Below are 26,242 nucleotides of genomic sequence, written 5' to 3'. Positions count from 1 at the left end.
TGAAAAACAGGAAGATTTAATGCAGCGCTGTCACAAAATGGTTAGCTAATGGTTCGCTTCCAAGGAAACTTAAGGCGTGAGCCGGCAAACATTTTTTTTTATTGTTTGTTCTGTTTTGTTCCTCTTTTGTTGTGACTTTGAAGCACAAATCAGCCATGAGAATTAGGTCAATGAAAGAGGGATATTTGCTTTGTTATCCTCGTTCGTAGTCTGAATGAGCACGACACATTTCTGTCTCTTGTATTAGACTGACAACACTTTAATTTTCTGTTTAATTTGTAAGAACAGCTAAACAGTTTCAGGTGTCACTAGAGACTGCCAAGATGAATCATTTCCTGAGTCACCCCAGAAGAAGTTTAAAAAAGGAGCAATTTCATCAAAATACATTTAACTATACAAATTTGTTTAATCGCATAAATCATATAGCTACTGATTTACATTATGCACAAATCTACCTTTTTTTTCATGCTTGAAAAATTACTACATTTCTAATTCCTGAACTGAACGTACCCAAACAAATGACATTAATTCAATCGTTACATGCCTCCAAGTCTTCACTGACATTTTTCACAGAATATCAAATATTAAAAGAAACATGAAATGAATAAAAAATGAAAAAGAGGAGAGCAAAGAAGAGAGATATATGAACAAAAGTAATCTTGCTGAACAAGAAAGCGACTCTGAGATGAAGAGTAAACATGAGCGAGAGAAAGGAAGATGAGGAGACAAACAGAGAGAGGAAGAGCAGAACAGACAGACTCAGTGAGACAGGACTGCAGGCTGTTGGCATGGTCAGTGTAATACTGACCTCTGTGACAGACCTCTCGCTGTTTCTCCTCCTCCTCTTCCTCCTACTCCACCCTCAGGCGGCTCTGTCGTTTTTCTTTTTTTTTTATCCCATCACTTTCTCTCTCTGTCTGTCCTCACACTCTCTGAACTCTCTTTGCACTCGTCATGTTTTCAGTTCATTTTGTCCTTTTGTTCACCGTCGCTCCCGTGACTGAGCTTCTTGTTCGCTCCTTTCAATGAATTCGGAGATGATTGAAAATATTCCGATACGTAAAATCTGATCAGGTTGTTTTTACAATGATAGACGACTTGTGTGTAAGAACAGGTACAGAGTAAATGTATGAACTTTATTTTTGAATAAAAGGCCATTTAACTAATCAACAAAAGTGAGAACTGTCATGTCACTAACACTGATATTATTAGGCACGTGTTAATGGTGTGTTGTGATTATCTAAAGTGTTCGCCTTTTTATTGTTGTTTTCTTTGAATGAAATAATCGTTGTGGTATCCTTTAAGATTTATACGTGTTTGCATTTTTTGAAAATGTCAATACAGGCTGAAATAAACTACAATTTCTCGTCCTACCACACGGGCTGCTGCTGATGATGATGTAGCTAACGTGTTTGCAAAGACCAGATATTTTATAGAGAGAGAGAGGACTCAAAGTCTCCAGTGACAGTTTCTGCACAGAAATCAAACATCTACTCTACTTTTTTTACTCTGTTTGGGTCTCCACCAACCCCTTCTGAAAAAACACAGCTCGCTCTGATGCTGACAAATGGTTGAAAACACGTTCAAGCTTTTTGGTGGTTTTAAACTGACTTTAAACTGAGTTTGCATATAGAGAGATTAGAATCACAAAGTGTTGGATTTGTCTACAAATAAATGTGAATATATAATTCGTCTTTTTTTTTGGACCCGAGTTAAGACAGGAGTTTGACTTTCAGCTGCTGACTCTCGTCTCTCACAGCAGATATTTGTCTAATGGAAGGAAGAGGGAACATTGAACCCTGCTGTTGTTTCTCTTTCGCAACAGTGCGTTGTTTGGATTTGATGGACAAATCTTCGACGTCACATCTGTGTAACACAGGACAGATGAACACTTTGGATATGCATGCATGTACCAGTATAGAGAGAGTGGACACTTCTGTGTACACACAAACAATAAAACTAACACACTGTTCCAAGCTCAATCAGATTTATTGTGCTCATCAGTGACTCACGTATAAACACACACACACACACACACACACACACACACACACACTATGACTAGTTCGCACACAAATGAAAACACATGTCAGATTAGATCTCTAACGAGCAGATTAACGAGGAGAGAATTTGGAAGGGAAGAGAGAGGGGGGATACCCAGTTAGCAATGTCCCACACACACACACACACACACACACACACACACACACACACACGCACAGCTGCAATCCCAGGATTTATAGGATGCACACACTGATGCACTCCAGATGTCTCAACACACACTTTAAGCACGAGAGAGGGGCATTTATCAGAGTAAACAGTTGGATTTCACCGTGACGATAAAGCTTGTTTTGAACTACTTTTGAACACGGCTCCCATTGGCTGTTATCCTCGTCTTTGGAAAAAAAACTGGTTGTACATGAAGCAAGGGAATAAAGTCAGAAGACGCCGAGCTTGGTTGACGTGCAGGATTGGTTTCGTTGGAAAAGTTTGTAGGTTTATTCAAAGAAGGATGTTAAATGTAGTGATATTAGACATGGCCACTTTTGAATCTGTCTCCAGAGTTTTCATGAATGTACTACAAGTCTTTCATGTCATTCATGAGACTCACCAAGACACGTGATTCATAGCATTACAAGCCATCAACACCCCCCTGAAAAATGCCAATTTTTCGCCTTTTTTTTTTTCTTTTACTGCATTTTTAGTTCTGTTGCCACATAAAAAAAATGTGTCTCAGTCATGGCTTTATGTATTACATTGCCATAATACAACAGCACCTTCAAAGGAAAAATGTTTTACAATGCAGCCATTCAGCCGATGTGTAGTCTCAAAGTGAAGCTTGTCTTTTTGGAATCAGGGTCAACTCAGGATTTTGTGGTTCGATAACGGATTTTTCTGCTAAAAATGAAACGACGAAACATCTTGAAATTATTTGTAATATTGAGTGTTGAAATAAATGTCTCGATCTTAAGATGATTTTGCAACAAGCTGAGATCATGTTTAGCTGCAGCTCGACTCGCAGATCCCCAAACCTCCTCGAGGAGACATCAGAGTTTCTGAAGTATCACGTGAAAGTCTAAAGTTCTTGTGTGGTCTGGAGTGGAGCGGAGCGGACCACTTCTTACGATTGGACTCTTTTTAAATCTTCAAGAATGACTGAAAAATGAGGAACCGTGGGGAGTCGGTAGCCTTTTGGTTAGTGTGCATGCCCCTTGTGTGGAGGCTGTAGTCCTGTGTATCCTTTATTGCATGTTGTTCCCCGATCTCTCTGCCTCTGCCTTTCTGACTCTTTCCACTGTCTAAAACAAGAGGAATAAAAAGCCCCCCCCCCAAAAAAAACGTTTAAAATCAACAAAAACTGCAGGAATGATGACTTAAAAACAGGATAGACATCTCCAACTCAGCGATTAGAAGCTCAGCTGGCAGCACAAGCCTCAGGAATAATTTGTCACTTCATGAGAGATGGAGACGTCTGCAGACAAAGTTTTCAATAACAACCTTTTGAACACTCAACCATCAGTGAATCTAAGTTTGTAAATCTGAACGCCGAGCTGTTTCTCCTTGCATTGCTTTGTTTACAGTGAGAAGCTAACCACAGGAGTGCTTTTATAGGAGTCGTACATCGTTTTTAAAATGTATGCATCCTGTTTTTTGTATGCATCAAATAAGAAATTTGACCTTAATGTGACACTTACTTCGAGCCTGTGAAGCTCTTGGCTTCCACATTTGGTGCAGACTCCATGGGAGACTACTTTAGACTGATCTTTTTTTCTTTCTTTTTTTTGGACTGCAGTCGAGCTATAGCAGCTTTCACACCTCAGCTCAGTTCTTTAGGGAAATCAGCTTCAGGTCCAGGAAAACCTGTCCAACTGGCATAAGTGTGAAAATAACCTGTGTGAACTTTACTGATTAAAATGTGTCTAAATTGCAGGAATTAAACATTTTGTTGCCTTCAGCTTTTTAAGATGGAGAGGACGCTGAACGTGGATGGACAGATGGATAGATACAAATTTTGACCCACTTCTTTTTATGTGCAGTTAAACTGACCTACATGTTTCCAAAAGTTTCATAAGTCACAAGACACCATTAAAAAGACCAAATTTAAAAAGAAAGCGTGTTCTTCAAACACATCTGATTTCCTAGTCTGCCTTCATCTGAACTTTTATGGCCCGTAAGAAACTCAATGTCACGCTTGGGACCGGTCAGCATCGGGATATGAGAGTCAGAGGTCGGTCAGCGGGTCAAACTGTGCTTTGACCTTCCAGCTGGGACGATGAGCGCCCTGGGAGGCTTTGTGCTTCTTAACATGTGCGACGGGAAACCTGCCCCCCCATTGAAGCTAATGGCTGTTCACCAGCAGCGTGTACAATAAAGTCTTTTTTTTCCTCTCTCTCTTAGCCTGCAGAGGAATGTGTTGTATCTGTCTGGGTTGTAACGCCCCGGGGTGACCTCCCATTGAGATGTGGAGGTGGCAGATACACACACACACACACACACACACACACACACACACACACACACACACACACAGACGCATGTTGTGGGCAGACGATAAACAGATTTAAGTGTGTGGGAGGCACACACACACACACAATTATGCATACACATGAAAATAAAACGCATACAGACATGAATGTATTCAGTCTGCTGACCCAAATCTTTCAGGTCAGCTCTGCTCTGGAGCTTTTTGGTTCAACACGAGAGCCTGTGGTTTACAGATTTTAGGGCTGTGTGTGTGTGTGTGTGTGTGTGTGTGTGTGTGTCACAAGCTTGATTTTATTGCCTTTTTTTAACCAAATTTTTGGAGAAGAGTGAACACTGGAATGAGTCAGTGTTCTTCTGTGTAAGAGCTACTTCGAATCAGACCGCTGTATGAGAGAAACAATGAAGGTTGTGGGTGTGTTGAGTCGGGTTTTTAATGTGAACTCTTTAGTGTGTTACTGGAAAATAATCTCTTCAGATATTATAAACGTACAACTTTTAATTTATAGGTATGATGCACTCTCAGATATGTGTTTCCAGAGTGTATCCTTAAACCAGTTGTAGATGTATAAATAGCAGAGGACGTGGTGTTACGGGGATTCTTGACCCAAGTTAAAAACTGTTTTATTAATGCTCTGTGTGACAGCAAAGGAGAGGTAGAGGTCTGAAGAGAAATGGTCCCTTTAAGGAGGTAAATTATTCATGCATGATTTTAAAAGGCCAGCTGTAAGGTAATTAAGCAACGTTAACAACACTGCAGGATATCTAGTGCTTCTGTTGATAATAATGCATCATCATTTTGAATTTTAGATGTGATTTTCCATGAGTTATCCTTAATTAAGTTATTAAAAGCTGCAGTAAATATTCTCCTGTGACATTACAGGATACACGGTGGTTCTGTTAATTGACCTGCCTCACTGTAAGGAGTTTAAAAAGGGAGTTCCCTGCAGTGCTCTTACTTAACTTATTAAAAACACATACTGCACAGGACATACTCCTCAGTGAGAGAAATGTGGAGCAAAGATTTTTTTTTTAACTGAATATTACAAAAAAAGGCCTACCATCTCTAAAAGAGGTTGGATCAGGGTTTACATATGGAGGTATCTATGGTAGTGGTTCTCAACTGGTCTAGTCTCAGGACTCACCAGAAACTCCTTCACTAGAAAGTGTGACCAACATGTCTGATATTTCTCGACCAATCCCATTTCTTCAAAGAAACGTCTGACATGTTTAAAAATGACCTCATAGACTTTTTGACACCACTTTTACACAAGGCACACGTTCATGACCCGGGGGAAATTTCCATTGTGAGAACCATTGATGATCGGCTGTGGTTCAGAAACGTAGAGTCGTCGTCTCTCAACTGGAACGTCGGGGGTTCGATCCCCAGCTCCTGCAGCAACAGTCCGATGTGTCCTTGGGCAAGACACTTAACCCTGAATTGCTCCCCCTGCTTTGACAGCGACGTATGAATGGGATTAGTTACTTCTGACGGTCTCCCAACATGCCGTCAGTGTGGGAATGTGTAGGTGTGAGTAGTCAGAAGATTAGAAAAGCATACTAAACTCAAGTCCATCTACCATTGATCTACGGTACTGTTAGCTTAGCTTACTTTTTGGCCTTTGTTACAACTGGAAGTATCTTTTTTATACCTGACACATTCTTTGCATTAAGTTACAAGAATCTAATTTCTACCTGCACACTGAAATGCTAGCTTCATGTGTGTGTTAGCCTGGTAGCTTTAGATCTTAAATCTTTAGCCTGATGACATATACCGTCTGCATTTATTGCATATAAAACAGATTAAATGGACAACCTTGTTTCACTTAATTTTAAGAAAAAACGCAAGCAAAAGTGTTAGCATGCTAGCTAACAAATCCCTGCCATCCAAGACTTGAGTCATTTCGTTGTATTTGTGTTCAGTGAATGATTTGGCAAATGTGCTTATCCTCTTTTATGATTTGGTTTATTAATCAAATGCTATTAACACAGCAGGGATTTCTGCTTAATACAATCTTCTAAAATGGAGGCTATTTGATAACATCCAACTGTTCGCTCATTATCTTTCTCTCTGCCTCTCCGTCTGTCTGTCAACCAGCCTCTCTCGTTGCCAAAACCGAAGCAATCCCTGCTGGGCCTTCTTATATGTGTGCCTGAATGGAGCTGGCTAATTAATGTCACATGTTGTTGGGAACAGGAGAGGGGAATGTGCAGTCAGCCCAGCCGCTCTCTCTCTCTTACTGCAGACGAACTTGTTGAAGGCTCACACATGTCAAAGTGCAGTGGAAGTGACACGGTGTTTATTGCTTCGCCCCTAACTCGCTTTAGAGAGGTGAGGATTGAGTGTCGGTTGACAAAGGGCCTTTTTCCTCCCAAATCTCTCAGGTATGAACAGAGACGCTTGCCTTTCCTCAGACAGGGAAACACCCCTCTGTATTTTCTTTAAGTCTTGAGTTACCCTGATATAGTCATGCTCTAGTAAAGAGCTTACTTTGATTACTGTGAAACCCGCTTTACACAACATATCTAACATAATTTCCCCCACAATATCAAGGCCCTGACACCTTGAGTTCACATAAAGAACAATGGAGAGATCATCTCTATCAGACGCTCTCACAATGCAAACTCAAAGATCCCAACTTTTTAAGAAATGGCGTTTGGAAAATGCACACATGTAGTCTGGATATACTCTTTGACCCCGAAGAGAAACTTCTCTACTCCCTTTAAAAAATGTCGACTTTGACTTTGGGTCTTTTTAAACTTTTTCCCATTAAACCCCATTGAGTTTTTACCAAATCTCATTTCATCCTTTGGGTTCCCGAAACAGTCTGCTGAGGAGAGAGTGGGGAAAAACCAGAGCTCCCCGTCTCCTCCCCCCTCTGTCAGATTAAGGCTTCCTAAATGAGAACAAATTCCACCTCCTCCTTCTTCTTCACTTTTTAATTTCCCTGCAGGATTGTGCTGCTGTGGCTTTGTATCTGCACGGCAGAGGTGAAGGATGAGGATATTCATACTTTGGCTCCTTGGCCCAATTTATTTTTGGGGGAGAAGAGGGGGAGTCTTTGTGTGTGTGTGTGTGTGTGTGTGTGTGTGTGTGTGTGTGTGTGCATGATCTTACTCATTCTAAAAAGATTTGCTCGACTATATTTTCTCCATTTTTGGAAATGTTCCTCTCCATCACACTGTAAGCAGATCATTTATCATGTAATCAAAGGTTGGACGTTCTCTTTGTTTTGAGTGGTGTGTTTGTTGCTTCTGTCGAACTTTCATGTTCATAAAAGGAGTTTGTGTGTAGGCTGATCCAGTGGAGTTACAGTCATTGTTATTGCGAGTGTGTGTTTGTCATGTTTTTGAAAAAAAAGAAACATCTATATTGAGTCGTTCTAAAAATACTCCCTCAGTATTTGGTTTTGCTCTCTTGTCTTTGTCTGAAGATTTTGAACATTATATTTTGTCCTCATTTGTCATCTAGAAGGGTAATGATGGGAGTGACACTTGGAAACCAGACACATTGATAAAGGCTCAGATACATTTATGATAGTGCTGAAATGTTGCTAACAAACAAATAAACCAATTCACAAAGCATTAAACCTTATCACTTTAATGTTATCCAGCACCATTTTACCTGATTTTCCTTCAATATTCCTGCAATTCCAAATCTCATAGTTGGTGGCGCTGATGACCTGGTGGTTAGGTTGAGCCCAGTGTGCTGAGGCTACAGTCCTCTGAGAAGATGGCCCTGGTTCAAGTCAGACCCACGGCTCAAAAGCCAAAGAGATTTTGTCATACATTTTTGTTTGTTCACCACCATATTTGCCTCTATGAAGGTTTATGTCATTCTCTGTCTGTCTCTCGAGTTCCTACTCTATCCACTGTCCTAAGTGCAAGCCGCCCCAAAGTCTGACATCCACTCACATCCAAAGAAATCCATTCACAGCCCATAAGACTCTGCAAAGACAGGGTATCTTTGCAGGATGTGTTTTGTCAAGACTAACTAGATTCCTGCGTAGAGGATTTCCCACCCTGCTCCTGTTTATTGCTTTGCTTTGTTTAATCTGAGATGATCAAGGTTGTGTCATCAACTGGATTAGCATTATGAGTAAACAGGCTGCTGGGAAGGTATTCTCCTCCATCCCTACTGCTTCATACTTTCAGCAGATCGTGCAAGCTTAGCATGCTAACGATGCAGCTAGAATCCCACTCTCCTTAGTTAGGACAATACAATAAATAAATATAAATAATGAATATTTCATTTGATTATCCAAGCTAACCAACCGTGGACTTACAAGTTAGCAGGCCTTGAACTTTCAAGTCACATTCAGTTTGGACTTTTCAAGTGTTGCAGAGGAACTAAATCCAGGCACAGATGTAGTGATGTGAATTTAGAGGCTGTAAATCCAACAAGAAGCTCGCTGGGAAGTAAACAATCTTCCAATTTCGTCAACTATTCTCAGGACATGGAGCTTGTGTTTTGTTTCGCAACTTTCATCCTGAAGGCAGAGGAGCACGAGAGCATGTCATCTCTCTCTCTCAACAGAAGAGATTTACTCAAATCAAGAGTCAAATTCTGTCAACATTCAACCCCACCCTTTTTAATGTGTCTGTGCTCGATGCCTCACTTCCTGTCGAGAAGGAATTCCAACACATTTTATAGAAATGTGAGGATCTTAACTGTTAAAATTGCAGTTCCTCGGGCGTCAAACTTGAACACACGTGGCTGTGCTATGAATACAAGTGAGTATTTCCCCAAATATGTGTGTGTGTGTTTTGAACAGGAAACTGACTAAGGGCGTTATTCATGAGGAGATGACAGTAGCTGCAGTGAGTACTTTGAGTGTGTGCAAGCGACACAGAGAGAGGATGTCGATTTTTTTCGGTGAACACAGAGGAGGTGAGAAACGGTGAGCGTGCGTGTGTGTGTGTGTGTGTGTGTGTGTGTGTGTGTGTGTGTGTGTGTGATGACAGGTGGCGTCTTCTGCTCACACACACACGTGCCATCTGTATCCCAGCAGAGCCCAGAACGACTGGTCAGATGCACTAAAATGCTTCATCTGTGTGTGAGTTCTGGTTTTACGCACAGTGTGGGGACATTAATCCGCTCCATGAGGCACGTAATGAGTAACAACCTGAACATTTGTGGAATATTTGAAACGGGCCCTGACGAGCTAGGACGCTGAAATTGTTTTTTGATTTACAACAGACTTAGTCATACAGTGATTACTGTTTGTTGAGTAACAGCATGGAGGAAAGTCAAATGTCCTCATATGGGGTGTTTGTGGGTTTTGTAGTGTCTGTATTAACCTTTTTTTTTTTTTTAAAGGAGCATCAATCTAATCAACAAGTTTGAAGTGTTGTGAAAGCACATTGTGCCTAAAAGCAAATAAGAGAACCTTTCTCAAATGTGTACCACGAAAATCTATGGAACTGTGAAAAACAATTTCCCTAAGAAGATAACTAGCTAACTAGCTAGTACTAACTAGTAAGAACTAACTAACTAACTAATAAACTAACTAACTAGCTAACTGACTGACTAACTAATAAATTAACTAACTAGCTAGCTAGCTAACTAACTAACTAACTAATAAACTAACTAGCTAACTAAGTGACTAACTAACTAATAAATTAACTAACTAGCTAGCTAACTAACTAACTAACTAACTAATAAACTAACTAGCTAACTAAGTGACTAACTAACTAATAAATTAACTAACTAGCTAGCTAACTAACTAATAAACTAACTAACTAGCTAACTAACTAACTAACTGACTAACTAGCTAATAAATTAACTAACTAGCTAGCTAGCTAACTAATTAATAAACTAACTAACTAGCTAACAAACTGACTAACTAACTAGCTCAAAACCTATGTATGAAATTGCCATCAATAAAGGAAAACACTTTTCAAATTATCAAAATAAACTCCCAAGTGTCAGAAGCTCAAAGTCTATTTTTTTTAAATCCACCTCGAAATGCGGCAGCACTTACATGAACTACCTGTTGCATTTTGACAAAGTGGAAAGGACTCCTGTTCTCTCGACTGGAACGACGCACACTCTCCGTGTTATTGGCTCGATCGCTCTCTCTGTCAGCAAACACGCTCCCTCCTCTCTCCTCGGGTTGTTGAAAGCCATTCTGGGTAATGAAGGAAATTACTACACTCGGTAGAAGTAGACGAGGTCTGTCAGGTGAAAGGTGGGAATGCCAAAAAGTTGATTACGGCACTCGATCAAACTTTAACACCTGAATTGTGTAGTTTGGAGTGTAAGTGATAGTTTTGCTTTATAGACATGAACTTAATAGAGATTTGAGTTTTAGAACAAATGCCTTGATGTCTAGAGTTGAAGGTGGAGAGAAGGTGATATTTCAAAGGAAAGAAGTCAGATGGAATAAATGACGCAGGGAAAAGGTGTGACTGTACGCTCTGCAGAAACACTGAGTCACTCCCTCTCAGCTTTAGCGTCTCTTTGCAGGAACTTCATGTAAAAAAAAAAAAAAAAAAAACCCAGCTCCAACTTCGGCCCGTAAATGCTCCATTGATATCTTCCAGATGTTTGAAGAAGTCATGCAGCCACAGGGGGAACACAGCACAACACAACAGTGCAGGCATGTTAATGAGATGTAGTGTGAGGGCGAAGGTGTCTGCTTTTAGCTCACAGCTTCTGCAGCTTTGCAACAAGGCGGGAAGGAATGCAGGACTGTGTGAAAATTCCCCTTTTCCGTCTGGATTGGGTTTTTTTTTTTTTTTTTTTTTAAAGAGGCTGCATCTCCAGGTTTTAAATTTAGTAACATTAGTCCTCAGAGGTCACTGATGTTGTTACACTGCTTTTTGCTCCAACACTTATCTGCTCACTTCTCACACTGTGAAGAATGATAATTAGATATCTTAATCATTACGCTTGTTCTTGGATTTTCTCTCTAATTAACTGGATTTATTTTTATCTGTGAAGTTTTGTGTTGGCGTTACACTTTTCTTTCAGATCCGCCGCTGATACCACCCACTTCCTTTAATCCTAGATAACGCATTATTTCTGCAGCTTGAGAACAAAAGAAAATAATCTCAACTCAAGGGATACTTTTCTTCACTACACATGAAGAACATATCAGACAGCCTGCCCCTGAAATCTTCCCTGGATGCATGCTTCCCTCACATTCCCGGTCAGATGGAAGGTCTCAGGAGGCGAGAACGTGTCCTATACACTCTCTGGATCTGGAGCATTTGAGTTTATTGAGCTTTTGAGCAAAGAGGAAACACTAGTTTTGGAAAGCTGTGCAGCACACATGTTCTCCATCAATGTTAAAACAGCCGGGTGAAGAACTTCACTAGATTTGATTTGATTTTAAAAACAGCTCATTTAAAAGCTGGCACGTTGTTGTTTTTAGATTTCAATATCAGAGATGCAGATCGTCTTGAAATTCCTCCATGTTACTGATTAAACCGACACTTCTTCCTCATGCAACAATAATAGTCCCACTCTTCCTGACCTTTGCTTACATTTCCTGCGACCGGTAACTGAGGTTGACATTTAGACCGCATGCTCTCACCGTTGTGTGTTTCTCAGTGTGCGAGGGGACCAGTTAATAGTTAGTTATTTTTAAACCTGTGCTGTCGGGCCCCCAGATGGAATTGCGATTGTTTCGCCCTTGAGCAAGGCATTTGTTCCGGACAGCTGCATTTTGAGGGCGTTTGGAGTAGCCGGTGTGGTTAATGAGTGATGTGAGGGGATGGAGAGGAGGCTGCGGGGGCCGCAGACTGAGAGCCTCTCTAACGAGAGCGTGAAGAGACAGAGCTACTTCATTAAACGGCCAGTCTCTGTAAACACCGACTGCCTCCAGGACTCGCCGCCGTGAGTGAACGAGTGAGCAAGTCAGCGAGCGCAGCCATCTGCATGTACACACAAAAAAACACACACATTGTTCCTCTCCATCTCCCTCTCCCGATGGCTTTTATTTTATGAGCCTCTGTAAGACAGGGCGGGTGGAGAGGGAGGGGGAAGTTTGATGCTATGAATAAAAACGCCATCACCTAAATATCACCGTCGGCTCGGAGACTTTACAAGTGCGCACTTAAGTCCCTTTCTCTGCGGGCTCGTAAAGCGCTCTCAGAACACATGGAGGATAAGACGGAGACACATGAAGGCAGAGATGGAGAGAGACGATTTTGGTTCTCCTCCGGCTCAAAAAAAAAACCTTGATTCAAACATGGAAAACATTGTTTATGCCCTCAGCTGTCAGCACTGCTGATGCAGAATGTCTGTAAACAGCACAGCCTGAGAATGACTCCACAGGAAGTTTGACTGTGTGGTAGCTCAACAAAAGCTCGAATGCATATTCATCTGTTTATTAGTCTGGTTGATTATTCAAGCTTTCAGTGATGTAACATGCAGGTTACAGTGTGTTTACTTCAGGAGATTAAGTAAGCACTCTTTTGCTGCTCATGTTAGCGCTTTAGCATGTAGCATTTTTCCGTTGCTTCCCAACATTCAAACTGGGCCCTTCCTCATGGGCTCATCTCCCCCGAGAAGTGCACACTCACTGCATGTTGTAATGCTCACATTTACTGCTTGACTTTCCCTCGGGATCAATAAAGTATCTCTCTATCTATCTATCGAACTATCTATCTTGTACCTACACTGCAAGCTACCTCACGTTAGCACACAAGCTAACGTGGGTTAAAACCAACACAAGGTTCACCGTCATTTTGAAACAAGCGTTATCAGCTTGGCGTTTCGCCCTCACTGTGATTAAACGTTGTCTCCATTGATTAAATTGTTGAGTTTTATCTGCTTTGTGATAATTTGGTAAAACACACGAGTGTTTACACCGTTTAAAAAGCTTCAGCCAGGGTTGCTAAAAACGGCAGAGCTGGTCAGAAAAGACGATAATACTGTCAGTGACAGTGTCATGAATTTTGTACTGAAAAACTCCAATTATGTAAGCATAATAGAAAACATGCTTCTGAGCTTGTTTTCTGTGTTGATGCCTTTTTAGGAGGTCACTTCCTTCAGCTTTTCTGTAAGACTGAATTCTCTGTTTTCATTCAGCCTTTTTATGAGGATTTATTTCTGGTCGTTTGCCTTTTTTATAGATAGGACTGTGGAAAAAGTTGGGAATTACGGAGAGAGAGTGGGGGTTGGACTCGAACACTGGCCTGGAGGACTACAGCCTCTGTACATGGGGCACAACCCAAACCGCTAGGCTACCAACAGCCCATTAGATCTGTTTAAAAAGCAAACATCTGTTTATTGAGTTACAGTGAAAAAGCGAAACATTTTTAAATGTTTCAAATTTTAGATTTTTTGGCTTTCGTCATTTGTCTTCAGTGCGATGATCCAGGGACTGTAGGTGCACGCTCCCTCTCTGCTGCCTTTCAGTTCTGTCTTTTTTTGACACCACAAAGAAACAATTCAGAAATATAAAACTGTGACGTCTGAGAAACTTTGAGCTCATGTCAAAGATTCCTGGAAGAATCAACGCATACTTTCAGGTCTGCACACACATCTGTGCTAAGTGATGTAACAAAGCTCTGTCTGTCTACCTGTGCCACATGTGTCTTATTTTCACAGACCGAATTGAGATGTCTGTGAGAGATGTGAGGAGGGAGAGAGAGACACATTTCCCATGATGAACTCATGAAGAGGCTCCTTTGAAAGGCACCAGCTAACAAGCTTTTCTGTCTGCACGCTAACGTTGTTAGCTGTGAGCAAAATCAGCGGTCAACAGCTGAATTCCTCGAGTCTGAGACGAGACGACGGTCCGAGTTTCAGTCATGACCTGATGATGAAGCTTCTCTTGGGGAAAAAAAACACTACCACATTTTATTTTCATCCAAAGCAGAAACATTGACCCCAGCTTGGTTATTTATCCTGAACAGGTCAAAAGGCCCGATCCTGCGTCTGTATTTCTGTCAGCTCTGGTTAGACACACATTCCTGTTATTCCACACATACTTACCTGAGAGCTTTTACCGCTGATCATGCTCGAAGGAATATTTGGATACTCTACCCATTAGGAAAAATGTCTTCCCTCGTCAGAGAGGTCAGAGGTCAAGCTCAGTTTGAAAACAGAGACCCTGCAGAGCCCTAATAGATTTGTCTGTCTCCCCGAAGGACGCAGCAGATAAAAGCACTCAGCTCCAGGTTTTCTGTTGCACTACTTTCGCAGCTTTACGCGCTCACCACGCAGAGGAAGCTGTTTCTACAGCTGGCTGCAAGAGGAAGACGCCTGTTATATCATATAACCAGTTCTGTATCATGTGCTTTATTTGTGCAGCACTTATCAAAACAGACACAAAGTGCTTTCAGACTGTACGCCAATAACACAAGAGCAATGCGGAGACTCGGGAGTATCAGATGTGGGAGTCATGGTGAAAGAATGCCAACAAAACATTGAACTCCAGCTCTATGAAAACAGATTAATGATGGACATGTAGATCTGTGTTATTCATGGTCGAAGTTTCACAGGTTTAATCTCTGGAGAACAGCACGCTATATGGAGTTGATTTCCAGTGGGGGATTTTTTTTAATTCTTTTTTTTACACATGTCAGAGGAGAAATCTGAGGCCGGGTCAGGACTGATGGTCAACACAGATTATCTGTGAGGAATCTTTACAGTCTAATCCTGATAATGTCAAACATTAAAGTGTATAAACAGACAAATAACAGACAGCAGATAAGTGGCTTCACAAATGATACTATCATGACAGAAAAGTGTTGACGTGTTTTCACGCTTTGTGGAATCCAAATCAAAAGGTTTGTTGTCGGCTGTCGAAGCAAACGCAGCAGACCACGATGTGTCTCGACGTCTGCGCTAACATGTATCCTCTGATTTAACATTGTGTCTTTATCAAACTCTAAAATTAGTACATCATTATTATTACTATAACGAGACGTGCATGTTTGAGGATTCGGGGTGGGGGAGGGGAAGAGCAAAGAAAATAACACCGCTCCAAGAAATTTAAAAATCAAAGACAAGTATTGATTTTGTTGCCTTTTGGATGCATTGGTTCTAGATCGTATAGAAGTCACACAAAAAGAACATAAAGGATTGCAACATGATCTTCAAGAGCTCTTAAAGCTCCGACGTTCAGCTCGGGCCAAAAATGTACTTTGACTTTATTTTGTTGGATTGTTTTCTTCTCAGGCTCTCTGGTATAAAGAATGAAACAGTCTGAAGAGAGAGTGTCCCTGTTTGATTGAGCTGTGCACAGCTTTTACCACATATTGGTCAAACAGTGACGGAGGGACACATTTTCAGATCAGAGGTGATCTGAATGCCGACACATAGTCGAACTCTAATCTTGGACCTGTTCGTGCCTGCAGTGTGGATTTGTGAAGAGTCTCTTCGTGCACACGTGAGAACCAGCGACACAGCCGCACAGAGAGGAGGGCTGTTTATCTGCACATGTATCACATGCTCGTTTAGACACAAACACACACTTTATGATGAGTTGTGTGAATACTTTACACCCCCCCCAAAATAACCCACCTGCATTAAAAGCACAAAAGTGTCAAATAAACCTGCAGATGCTGTTTCACAGAAGCCGCACACGAGCAGCGTGCATTACCAGAGGGCACGCTGGAGGTGTCGTGAAGCGGACAGAGGGTGGACAGAGAGGCTGTGAGCTGGTAAAGGATGAGGTGCAGCGGCGGCGATGGGAGGTCCTTGCAGACAGCAGAGACTGATGAAGTCTCTGAGGGAGCTCAGCGGGATCTTCACCGCCCCCCCATCCTGCCTGCTGTCGCTGCCTCTCTCTCCTTCGCCTCACGGGTCCGATCTTTACGACGTTCTGCCTCAGCTCGCGCTGCACTTTCATAAATCTGAGGTGTTTTCTTCTTTGTCCCGCACATAAACTAGAGACAGAGGAGTTGTTTTCTCACACAAAACACACACACTCATCTTTTACTCGAGATGTAGGCCAGTGGATGTGCGGCACAGAGTGGTCAGCTATCTTCCCTGTGGAGAAAGATGTGACTGTCTCTGTGAGCGTGCTCGCCCTCTGAACATGCTCTTATCTGCATATGTTGTTCTTTGAGATTAAATGTTTAGCACAAACCATCTGTGACAAACTTAAGCCTGCTTAGATGGAAAACTATGAATATTGATATAATCAGCCTGCAAAGGAAGGTGGATGCCCCCCCCCCCACCCACCCACCCACCCGCCTGCTCACCCAATCAAATGTTAAATAATTCACTCTGCAGCTGCTGTATCTGAGATTCTTCACTGATCCAATCACACTTTCTGCTGCACCATCAAATCTTCAACCCTGAATGAAGCTCAGACAACAACATGATGCATGCATACGTTTGTGCAGGGATAGACTTGGTACGAGTGCCTGGTAGTCTGCAGCCACAGTCAAGCATTAAAAATCATTATAAAGTCACAGAAGATTTAACCGCCTGTTTTTTTTTTTGCAGTATTTTTAACCCAATCTTTTCCTTCTCCTCCTGCAGGTATGACTACGTCGAGGTCTATAACGGCGGGGACGAGCAATCGCCCATGTTGGGAAAGTTTTGCGGGAAGATCGCACCGTCTCCGATCATCTCCAGCGGCAGCCAGCTCCTCATCAAGTTCGTCTCAGACTACGAGACTCACGGGGCGGGTTTCTCCGTTCGCTACGAGGTCTTCAAGACAGGTGTGTAATCTGTCATTCGATGACGTCGCTGTCGTAGCTGCTTGGCCAGGACAGCAGATTCAGCTTAGAGGCTAGAACACAATCACGGTCGCCATTGCATTGTTTAATGGAAAACAAATGATTTAGAGCCAGTTTTAGAATGAGTGCATAAGTTCAGTTTACAGCACCACAGGATGCAAAATGAAGGTCCTGTATAAGTTTAACCGATCAATCGAGCCCCTTTCAGTTTCTTTCGTTCACATGTTCTGAATTGTTTATTTCCTGCACAGTAAGACCAGTTGTTAGGATTTCCAGGGAGCCGTTATATCGTCTATATTTCATCAACCCAGTTACCAGCATCCTAAAATGACGTTTTAGATAATATAGTTAATAACATCCAAAGGTTTTCCAAACAGCCTGATCTGAACCTTTTGGTACACTGACCTCAAAGCTGCAAGTTAAATAAACTCAAAGCCCCAGGATTCCTTTGGAGGAACAGTGAGTCCCAGCTGGGGCAGGATGCGCGCAGGATAGACCTAAATAAACAGGGCCTGTCGAGGAAGGGACCTCCTCGCTCCTCTGTCCTACATTTGTATTTGCTTTTCCCTCTTGGGTCCACTTGAGTCGCTGCCAAACAGCGAGTCTCCTGTGAACACATCAGTTTCCACCAATGGAGACAGAAGATAAATCAGCTATAAAAGGGAACATGTGCATACGTGAGGTTGGTTTTTTTTTCTTCCTTTGCACCCCTGGGAGCAATAACCATTCACAGAATCACAGGATCCAAGAATAACAATCCCCAGGTGGATTTGCGTTGATAAGTGCTGCGTTGTAACATGAAAAATGGAGAGTGGAGGGCCTTTTTTTTTTTTGGTACTTAAATGAGGAGTAATGCGAGCGGGGTCAGAGCTCCTCCAGGCTCTGCACTGCCAAGTTCTCTCCAAACTACATCCTATGGCATTACTTCTAATCCACCTCCCAATTCTGACTTTATCAAGTGTAATTTCAGAGTGCAAAGTGGAGCGGTGACTGATGAACGACAGGATGTTATTAGAAAGCCCGAGATATAAATCTTTCAAAGTAGGTCAGCTGAGTGTCAGCTCAGAGGAAACGTTGCTCCTGAACATTTTCCTAACGGGAATTTATGAAAGATATACGTAAACTGCAACACAGACACGATATTTAATTGGAATTTACACATAGTGTCATATTTCCTTTCATAAAAAGTCAAACTTTTGCCGTCAACAACCAACTTCAGGAAAATATGATCCAGAAAAAATATTTAAAATGATGTTGTCCGTTCAATCTCAATATACATACAAATACATATTTGAAACCCTGATGTGGTCTTATGGAAAGATGCATAAACAACTTGATCAGGTTGATTGAATTTAAGAAAAATAAGAAATAAGAAAAATTGTCCTCGGTGTGCAATTCAAGGAGGCCGAAGAAAGCATGTGTTATATGAAATGTAATTTTTAACACATGTAAGAGGCCCTTAAAGTCTCAGGTAAGAAAACAATAAAAAGCTTTTCAAATCCAGCTTCCCGGTTTAAAAATCTTAACGCATTACCACGTAGTGTTTACAAATCCTCGGGAATGGATTATAAACATGGATCTGCCAATATTGTGCGCATGGATTTTCAAACTGTAGTTTATGAAAAACCAGAAAACAGAAATATTTAAAGAAAAAAAGTTTATTTTTGTATATTTGCACAGATTTTTCAGTCTCTGTCTTTCTCATGTTTGTGTTACAGCTGTCCTTGGCAATGCAGTGTTTATATTTGGTTTCCTTTTCTGCACACACAGAGCGCACACACATGCACACACATGAACACACATGCACACACATGCATAAAGCCACACGTGCTGACAGGTGCATGGGACCCCAGGCTCATTTAGCTAATGGGCTGTTTGTCCTTGCTGGCAACAGGGGTGACCTGCAGATGAGATGGATACTCTGGCATAAAAAGAGGGGTGTCGAAACTAGGGCAGCACACGTGAGTGTGTGTGAGTGTGTGTGTGAGTGTGTGTGTGTGTGTTGGCCTAAATATGGGTCCTCCACCCTCTAACAAGTTAAAAACAGCCCTCGTACTCACTCAGGTAATCCCCTGCCATGTTGCTGCCTTTCCTCCTCACCACATTTAAAAGCCATTACAGTCAGAGCTGCAGATTGAAGCTGCTGCTAAATGGAGCCGCTGTTCTGTTACAAACAGGCTCTTCACTCTATTGAGACCCCTGCCTCGTCTCTCTGGTGCCATTTATCTCTCTCTGACTGTTTTAGGCCTGATCTCAGGGCAATTTTACGAGATTTAGTCTCAGATTAAAGACACAATCCCCTTGTATGTACTTCTTTGTACTTTTAATCAACATTAAACACTCACATTCAGAGAAATGCAGTCGACAAAAAGTAGCCGTAACCGAAAAAATGACACTTTAATTCATTAGATAAAAGTCTGCTTGAACTGGAATGTAGATACCTTTCTGTTTCTCGTGGTTGTCTCGTGATCTTTCATGCTGCAGATACCTCACTCGCTGCTTCTCTTCCTCGTCTGTCATTATGATGAGAAAAACCACTAAAAAGCAGAAACTCTTGTTCAGATCACCAGTTCTGCACGGAGATAAAGATAGTCTCCGGCAGCGGCGGTAAATCGCTTTCTAATGAGCCCTGCATGGTTTGTAAAGCTACGGCACATCCGCCTCTCGTAAGCCATAACTCCACCCTCTGCTGACCACAGAACACATATCGGATATAAATGATAGCCAAGCGAGTCGTCTTAAGCGTCCTGGATCTATATTTGCACAAACTCTCCAGTTTTATTGCAGGGTTGTAAAAAAATCAGAAACACATGTGTCAGTGGTTTGGTTGATTGAAGGGTCGTTGATAAAAAAAATAAAAAAATCAAAGGCAGAGAGAAGGACGGACGGGGGAATGATTTTAAAGAGAGTACTGCTCCTGTTGGTGATATTGCACGTTTACAGAAATGCATGAACACAATATATGCAAACACCATCAAAAGATATGAAACCACAGAGTCAGATATAGCACATAAAGTCGTTTAGGTACATTTTGAGACAGTACAAAAAGTGGACTGGGCATCATGTTGTCACCTTTTGACTTTCTTAAGCAAACTTATCATCACCAACTTAATCATCAAAATGAGTCTGTAATTTACTGTAACTTTAATATTATTCATTTTAATGATAAAAACAGACTTGCAACAAAATGTACCTGTCAACAAATCAATAGCTTACTATTCTCTTCTTCCACAGCAACGCTTCACTTAAAAGCTTGTAAAGAGTATTGTTCTTAAATTTTACTTAAATCCTGTGGTTGAAGGAAAAACCTAGATGTTGTTTTTTTTTACTTCTAATTTAAAAGATATGATACAATGAGAAATATGTTTTTTAAAAGTACTTCAAAGCATAGTTGAACGTTTGTTGGTTATTTTTCATGTCGGTCACATATTATGCAAAATATACTTTACTGTGTTTTTCTAACATTAATATGTGTCCCTATAGTCCGTCTACAAACCCCAATCCTCTCCATCCTTTTCCTGCTCAAATTTGTGCTCAAACAGGCCGTTTTGAGATTTTCCCTTTATGACATCACAAAGGGCAGTAGCCCCTCCCCTAGGTGGGTTTGTTCTCCCCTCTGAGTCTGCCTTCCACCATAAACAACCATCGGGCATGGAGCAAGAAAGCCCGAGCCACATCCCCTTCCAGAGAGGAGATTTTTTTTTCGAAGTTAGATCAGCATATTCGGAGCTTTCGAGGATTTTTGGCCCGACGATCATATTAATTTGTGACCTTGATGAATATGCAGACGGGACGATTGCTCATGAGCAGATTTATCCAAACCATCTGCACTTTTGACACACACACACGCATACCCACTCACACACGAGATGGGCGAGTGTGCCAGCTGAGAAGGATCGAAGCCTGCCTCGTCTCCTCCGCATCATTTATCATGTCGCCCTTTTAATGACACCACCTGTGTCAAGATGAAGCCTTCCACTGCGGTGTGTGTACGTGTGCATTCATGTTAACAGGCATGCTCAGATAACGTACAGGTCACATCTGGCCTGGCAACATAACAGTCCCCCCCCCGCCCCCGCCCCCTCCCCACCACAAAAACACACACAGAAACACACACACACGCAGACACACGACCTTTGCCTCTGAGGCATTGTTGACCCGAGTCCACGCCATGTGTTGTCTTCGTCCCCCAGAGATCAGTCGCTGTCTCGTAGACTCGCTCATGTCACTTTTTGACAGCGGAGGTGTGAGCTGCCAGACGCCGTCTGACTGATGCGAGCCGACGCAGAGATTTTTCACCCGCAGTATTGATAATGTGTGTGTGTGTGTGTGTGTGAGTGTGACTGTGCAGAAAACTGCTTGTGTACAAGAAGCGACACGGGCACAACAGCTGCCATCTACACCCACTGCTCTGTTTGAACTTTTTATCAGGAGACATTTGTGCGACGTGTTGCTTCGACTTGATAAAGCTTCTTTTAGTGTAGAGAGGTTTTGCTTCTTCATCCTGCGATCTCCCCTCAGCCGTCAGAGCAGGCTGGAGTCTCATCTGAGTTGTAACTTCAGAGTCTCTCTTGCATAATGCTCCCTGCTCCTTTGTCACATCATTAGTGAAGTCCCTGAGAGCCTTCACAGTCTCAACAGTAAACTTATCACAACAAGCTGCGAGGCAACCTTGGCAAGTTCATGTTTCAACAAAATGACTATATGCTGCAAGTAAATGCATAATGGAAGAAATGTATCACAAGCATGTCTACCAAACATCTTTATTTCACATACAAAGTATTGAAAATACATCGGGCTAAATTTAAAGGGATAGTACGGTATTTTTAAAGAGGGGTTGTTTGAGGTAGTTGTCAAGGAGGAAGTGCAGAAGCCGACCAATATGTGGGTAAGCTCAGGTGAGTAAAACAGCAGGAGTGTATGTGCAGAAGCCAGGCTATTCAGTGTAGACGATGGGTATGTTTGCTGCACATAGTTTGGCTAATTTAAAGACAACCTGAAATTAAAAAAACAAAAAAACAAAACCAAGGTCAGGGTTTGTGTTGCGACGAAAAAAAAAAAAATCAACACTTCACATTTCTGCAAGCAAAGCCTCTTTTTAAGAGCATCCAAAAGGCACAAGCATCAAATACCTTTAATTAATAATCATGCAACGCTCGACAGAGTTTAAAAAAAAGAAAAAAAAAGAATAAGTTTGCTTGACCAACCATTGAAAACCAAATGACAGCTTCTCGGAAACGAACCCGGAGGCGAACCTGCAGCATCACATCTTGAAGATATTGATTTACTAACCCAGCTTGTTTATTTGAACACGCTGGGAGTCAAAATGTTTGTGAAAGTATGTAAATCAAATCTCATTCAACCTCAAAGTGTTTCGAGGACTTAACACAGCCTGATTCATAATCCATCACAGCAACATCACACTAGACTACACTACAATGGTGAGATGAATATATAAAAAGGGAAATATGTAAACACAACACCGCTGAGGGTTTTAGCACTAATGAGGTGTTACGTGCAAACGCATGAATGAAAGTGTGAGAAATAAAACATCATCATCGTCGGAGGGTGTAAAAAAAACTGTTCTTTAAAAGCTGGCTAAAAAAATAACAAACTGAAAAAACAATTCAGAGCTTTGACACGATATTAAAACAGGAGAAACACAAAACAGGTCTTTGAAGAAGAAAAAAAAACTCAATTTATCGCCAAATTTCAATAGTTACATGTGATTAATCACATTTTTAATTTCATGTTTGAAATTCTATTATTACACATTCAAAAATAAAATTGGTTGTGCTTTTATTTTGAATTTCTGTTTTTAATCTACTTCCTTTATGGACCCAACCCTGCTTTTATTTTGAAATAAAGTAAGGACCTTCAGGTAGATCGAAGGCTACAACATTAAAATAACCAGAGGCAAAGGACAAAGGTCAGTGTGTGATGTCATCAGGTGGATATGACGTTGTGCTCGTCAGCTGTGCTGTCTGAGAGTTTGTTAAAGCGAAATAAGACGCAGTGTCTTTCTTTTACATCACTGAGACTACAGGGAGACACTATCTACGGGAAGCCTGAAGGGACAAAAAGGCATGCGATTAATCACAATAAAAAAAAAACAAGGCATTGAGTTCAGATCATGATGTCATGGTGGGACATGTAAAGTGTGTGTGCATCCACCTGTGTCCGATGAGCTAATAGGGTTGTATTTGTTGTATGTGTGTGTGTTTGTTGACCACGATCGGCCTCTGTAAACAGCACACTCGGTGTGTGCGACAGTTAAAAACGTCCCCCGCCCCTCTAGTCACAACACAGACGAAGCCGGCTCCGGCAGGGGAGGGCACGAATTGGTGTGATTGGAGGGGGGTGACATGTGTTTTGTCAATAAAAAGAAAGGTTAAGTTTGGGAAAACATCCCAGCTCATCATTGAATCTTTGAGATTAAAAAGGGATCAAATCAGTTTTAACAATTTATCTGTTTCATGTGGATCCAGCGTAGCGTGTTTCTTATTTCATGATATGGTCATGTGCTTCTTTTTCAGAAAAAAATATGTAGGAGGTCACTGCTGAAAAAAAAAGAGGACTTTCCTACCTTGTGATTTTCATCTGATGTTTTTAGTTGTTTTGGAGAACATTTGGATTTGTTGACCCTTTAAAAAGGTTCATCTTGTTTCCAATAAAATCAAAGCTGCCAATGGTTTGCAACCCGAGAAAGTTCACAGCCTCTGCTTTTACAAAATGTCTCTTTTCTCTTCTACGCAGCAGAAAAGACAAAAAGGTCAAAATCAGCTCAAACAAGCACCAGAGGTTTCTTTCAGGCACATCTGACTTCTATTGATGTGTGCTTGATACACATTTATTTACATCCAAACATGTTTTATATTTACCAAGCAAAGAGTGCAGAAAGGCTTCAATATTATTCCAAGTGTCAATAACGTGTGTTTAACAGTCTTGTGACTCCTGACCTCCGAGAGTTCGCGCCTCTCTTGAACCGAGAATCACTCGTCTCAATCTTCTCTGCTCGCAGGTCCAGAATGTTCCAGGAACTTCACGGCTCCCAGAGGCGTCATAAAGACCCCAGGCTTCCCTGAGAAGTACCCCAACAACCTGGACTGCACCTTTATGATCTTCGCCCCCAAGATGTCAGAGATCGTGGTGGAGTTTGACAGCTTTGATATGGAGCCGGACACCACGCCGCCGCCGGGCGCCCTCTGCCGATACGACTGGCTGGAGATCTGGGATGGATTCCCCGCAGGTGAGGAGAACCAAGGGACTGTTTCTGAAGTGTGTGGACGGGTAAAACAAGAGCTCGTAGACTTAGTGCTTATCAAATCCTAAAGGAAGAAAAAACCTCCACATTGAGCTTCCCTTTCTTCCCGGGTTGCTTCCTGGCGGAGCTTTAAAATCCGTTTTTTTTTTTATCGCACCAAAGCAGCAACTTCAGGTAGCAGACTCGGTAAGAGTAGCTGTGTAACTGACTGGATTTTTTTTTACTTAAAGCGAGCATACAGCTTTAGATGTGCAGGCGAGAGAGGCTCTTGCTGTAGCTGCTTGCATGCAATGCATCCTGGGACATGTAGGCACCACTGCTGTGGCTCCCTAACCACTTAAACTGTGCTATTTCAGTCAGCATACCACACACTGGGAAAGTTACTGCTACTGTTGACTACATTAATCATCCACACTGATTCAAATATCCACACAGAGTTCACTCTTACAAGATCATGAGAAAGCTTGCAAAATGGCACAGAGGAAGCATCTTCTCGTGCCTGCTGACACGTATTCATTGGATTGTTATTACATTTTCAAACATGGGGCCGTTTCTAAGAAACACATTCTAACACGTTGCTAAAAATATACAAATAAGGAAGTGAGATATGGGTGTATCTGCATCCAAAGTTGACATTTTTGAAGCATGTTCTGAACTCTCACTTCCTGTTTCACAAACAGTGTTATGGCCGTAAATAAACTACATATATATATTTTTTAAAAAAAGGATGCATTTTCAAGATGAAGCAGTGAGGATTTAAAAAAAACATGAAGGGGTGTGATGTCAGACAGTCGAAACCATGAAGGGCAGCGACAGGACTGCCTCTCCACAGGTGGAGGGTGTGTGCAGGAACAAGCGTATGCAGAGCTGTGGAGCAGCTGGGAGATGAAAAAAGAATGAAAGAGATGCTGGAGACGGCCTCTCCCTGCAGAGGTTGACAGAGAACAGACAGGAGACACTGACAGAGACAGGCGGAGGTGAGGCAGAGGAGGAGGAGGAGGAGGAGAACAGAGGATGGATGGTTTCCCTGCAGGTGGTGGGACCTGCTCAGATTGAGAGACGGAGACGAAAGCAGAGGTGAAGAATAGGTTGATAAAGACGCGACAGAGAGAGTGAAGGGAGGAGAGCAGGTACAATAGGAAGGGATTTTTAGAGTTTTAGAGAGAATTATCTTCTACAGCAGGATGTTGTGTTTTTTTGTTTTTTTTTGGAGGGGGGGTGGGGGACTTTATCAGGAATATTTCAAGCACAATATATTCTTTTTGGAGTCATATTTTGCAGCGCTCCTCTCTCTAAACTAAGGATCTTGCTAATTTATGAATTTCTCCGATAATACTGTATCCCTATGTGTTGGCAGGCTCAATAGACACTATCTGCCTTATAGTTATGGGACACTTCCAGCCCATACCGTCCAGCCTCCTTCTCCTCCTCCTTAGAGTCGCTGTGCACGCAGCCAGCTCTGCATCGGTCTATAAACCATTTTCCAAAAAGCATCTCCAATATTGATCCTAGTTTTTACCCACCGAGCCAAGGTGGCTCTCAATCAAAACAATAACTAAAGATGACGTCGAGGCTGATGGGGAATCACAGAAATGACTCTCTCTGCTGCTCCCCCCGACCCTCTGGTAAGAACGAACTCCTACGTGCTGATCATAGTCAACGCCAACGACTGAAACCGACCTGAGAATGAGAATATGTTTACCATCGATGTCTCCAAGTATAACTTACATGACGTTGTATCGCGGCGGCTCATACAGCAACAGCACGTCAGCTTTCAGCAGCAGCTCCAGCTCAGCTCACTTTAAAGAGAAAAGCATATTTCCCTAAACGGTGCATTTAGCGTGCTGT

The 26,242-nt window shown here is 41.9% G+C and overlaps 1 protein-coding gene across 1 annotated transcript in view; it reads left to right on the top strand.

Annotated features, from left to right (window-relative positions):
- The window catches only part of LOC306826763 (neuropilin-1a-like), a 77,832-nt gene that overhangs the window by 9,384 nt on the left and 42,206 nt on the right, over window positions 1–26,242 (top strand). The window contains exons 3-4 of the mRNA XM_079348279.1: window positions 16,931–17,112; window positions 24,152–24,379. Coding sequence (XP_079204405.1) covers window positions 16,931–17,112; window positions 24,152–24,379 — 410 coding nt within the window. The remainder of the gene's footprint in view (window positions 1–16,930; window positions 17,113–24,151; window positions 24,380–26,242) is intronic.

Source organism: Symphodus melops (assembly GCF_947650265.1).
Source record: "Symphodus melops genome assembly, chromosome: 7".
Classification (NCBI taxonomy): domain Eukaryota; kingdom Metazoa; phylum Chordata; class Actinopteri; order Labriformes; family Labridae; genus Symphodus; species Symphodus melops.
This window is presented reverse-complemented; position numbering and strand designations above follow the sequence as displayed.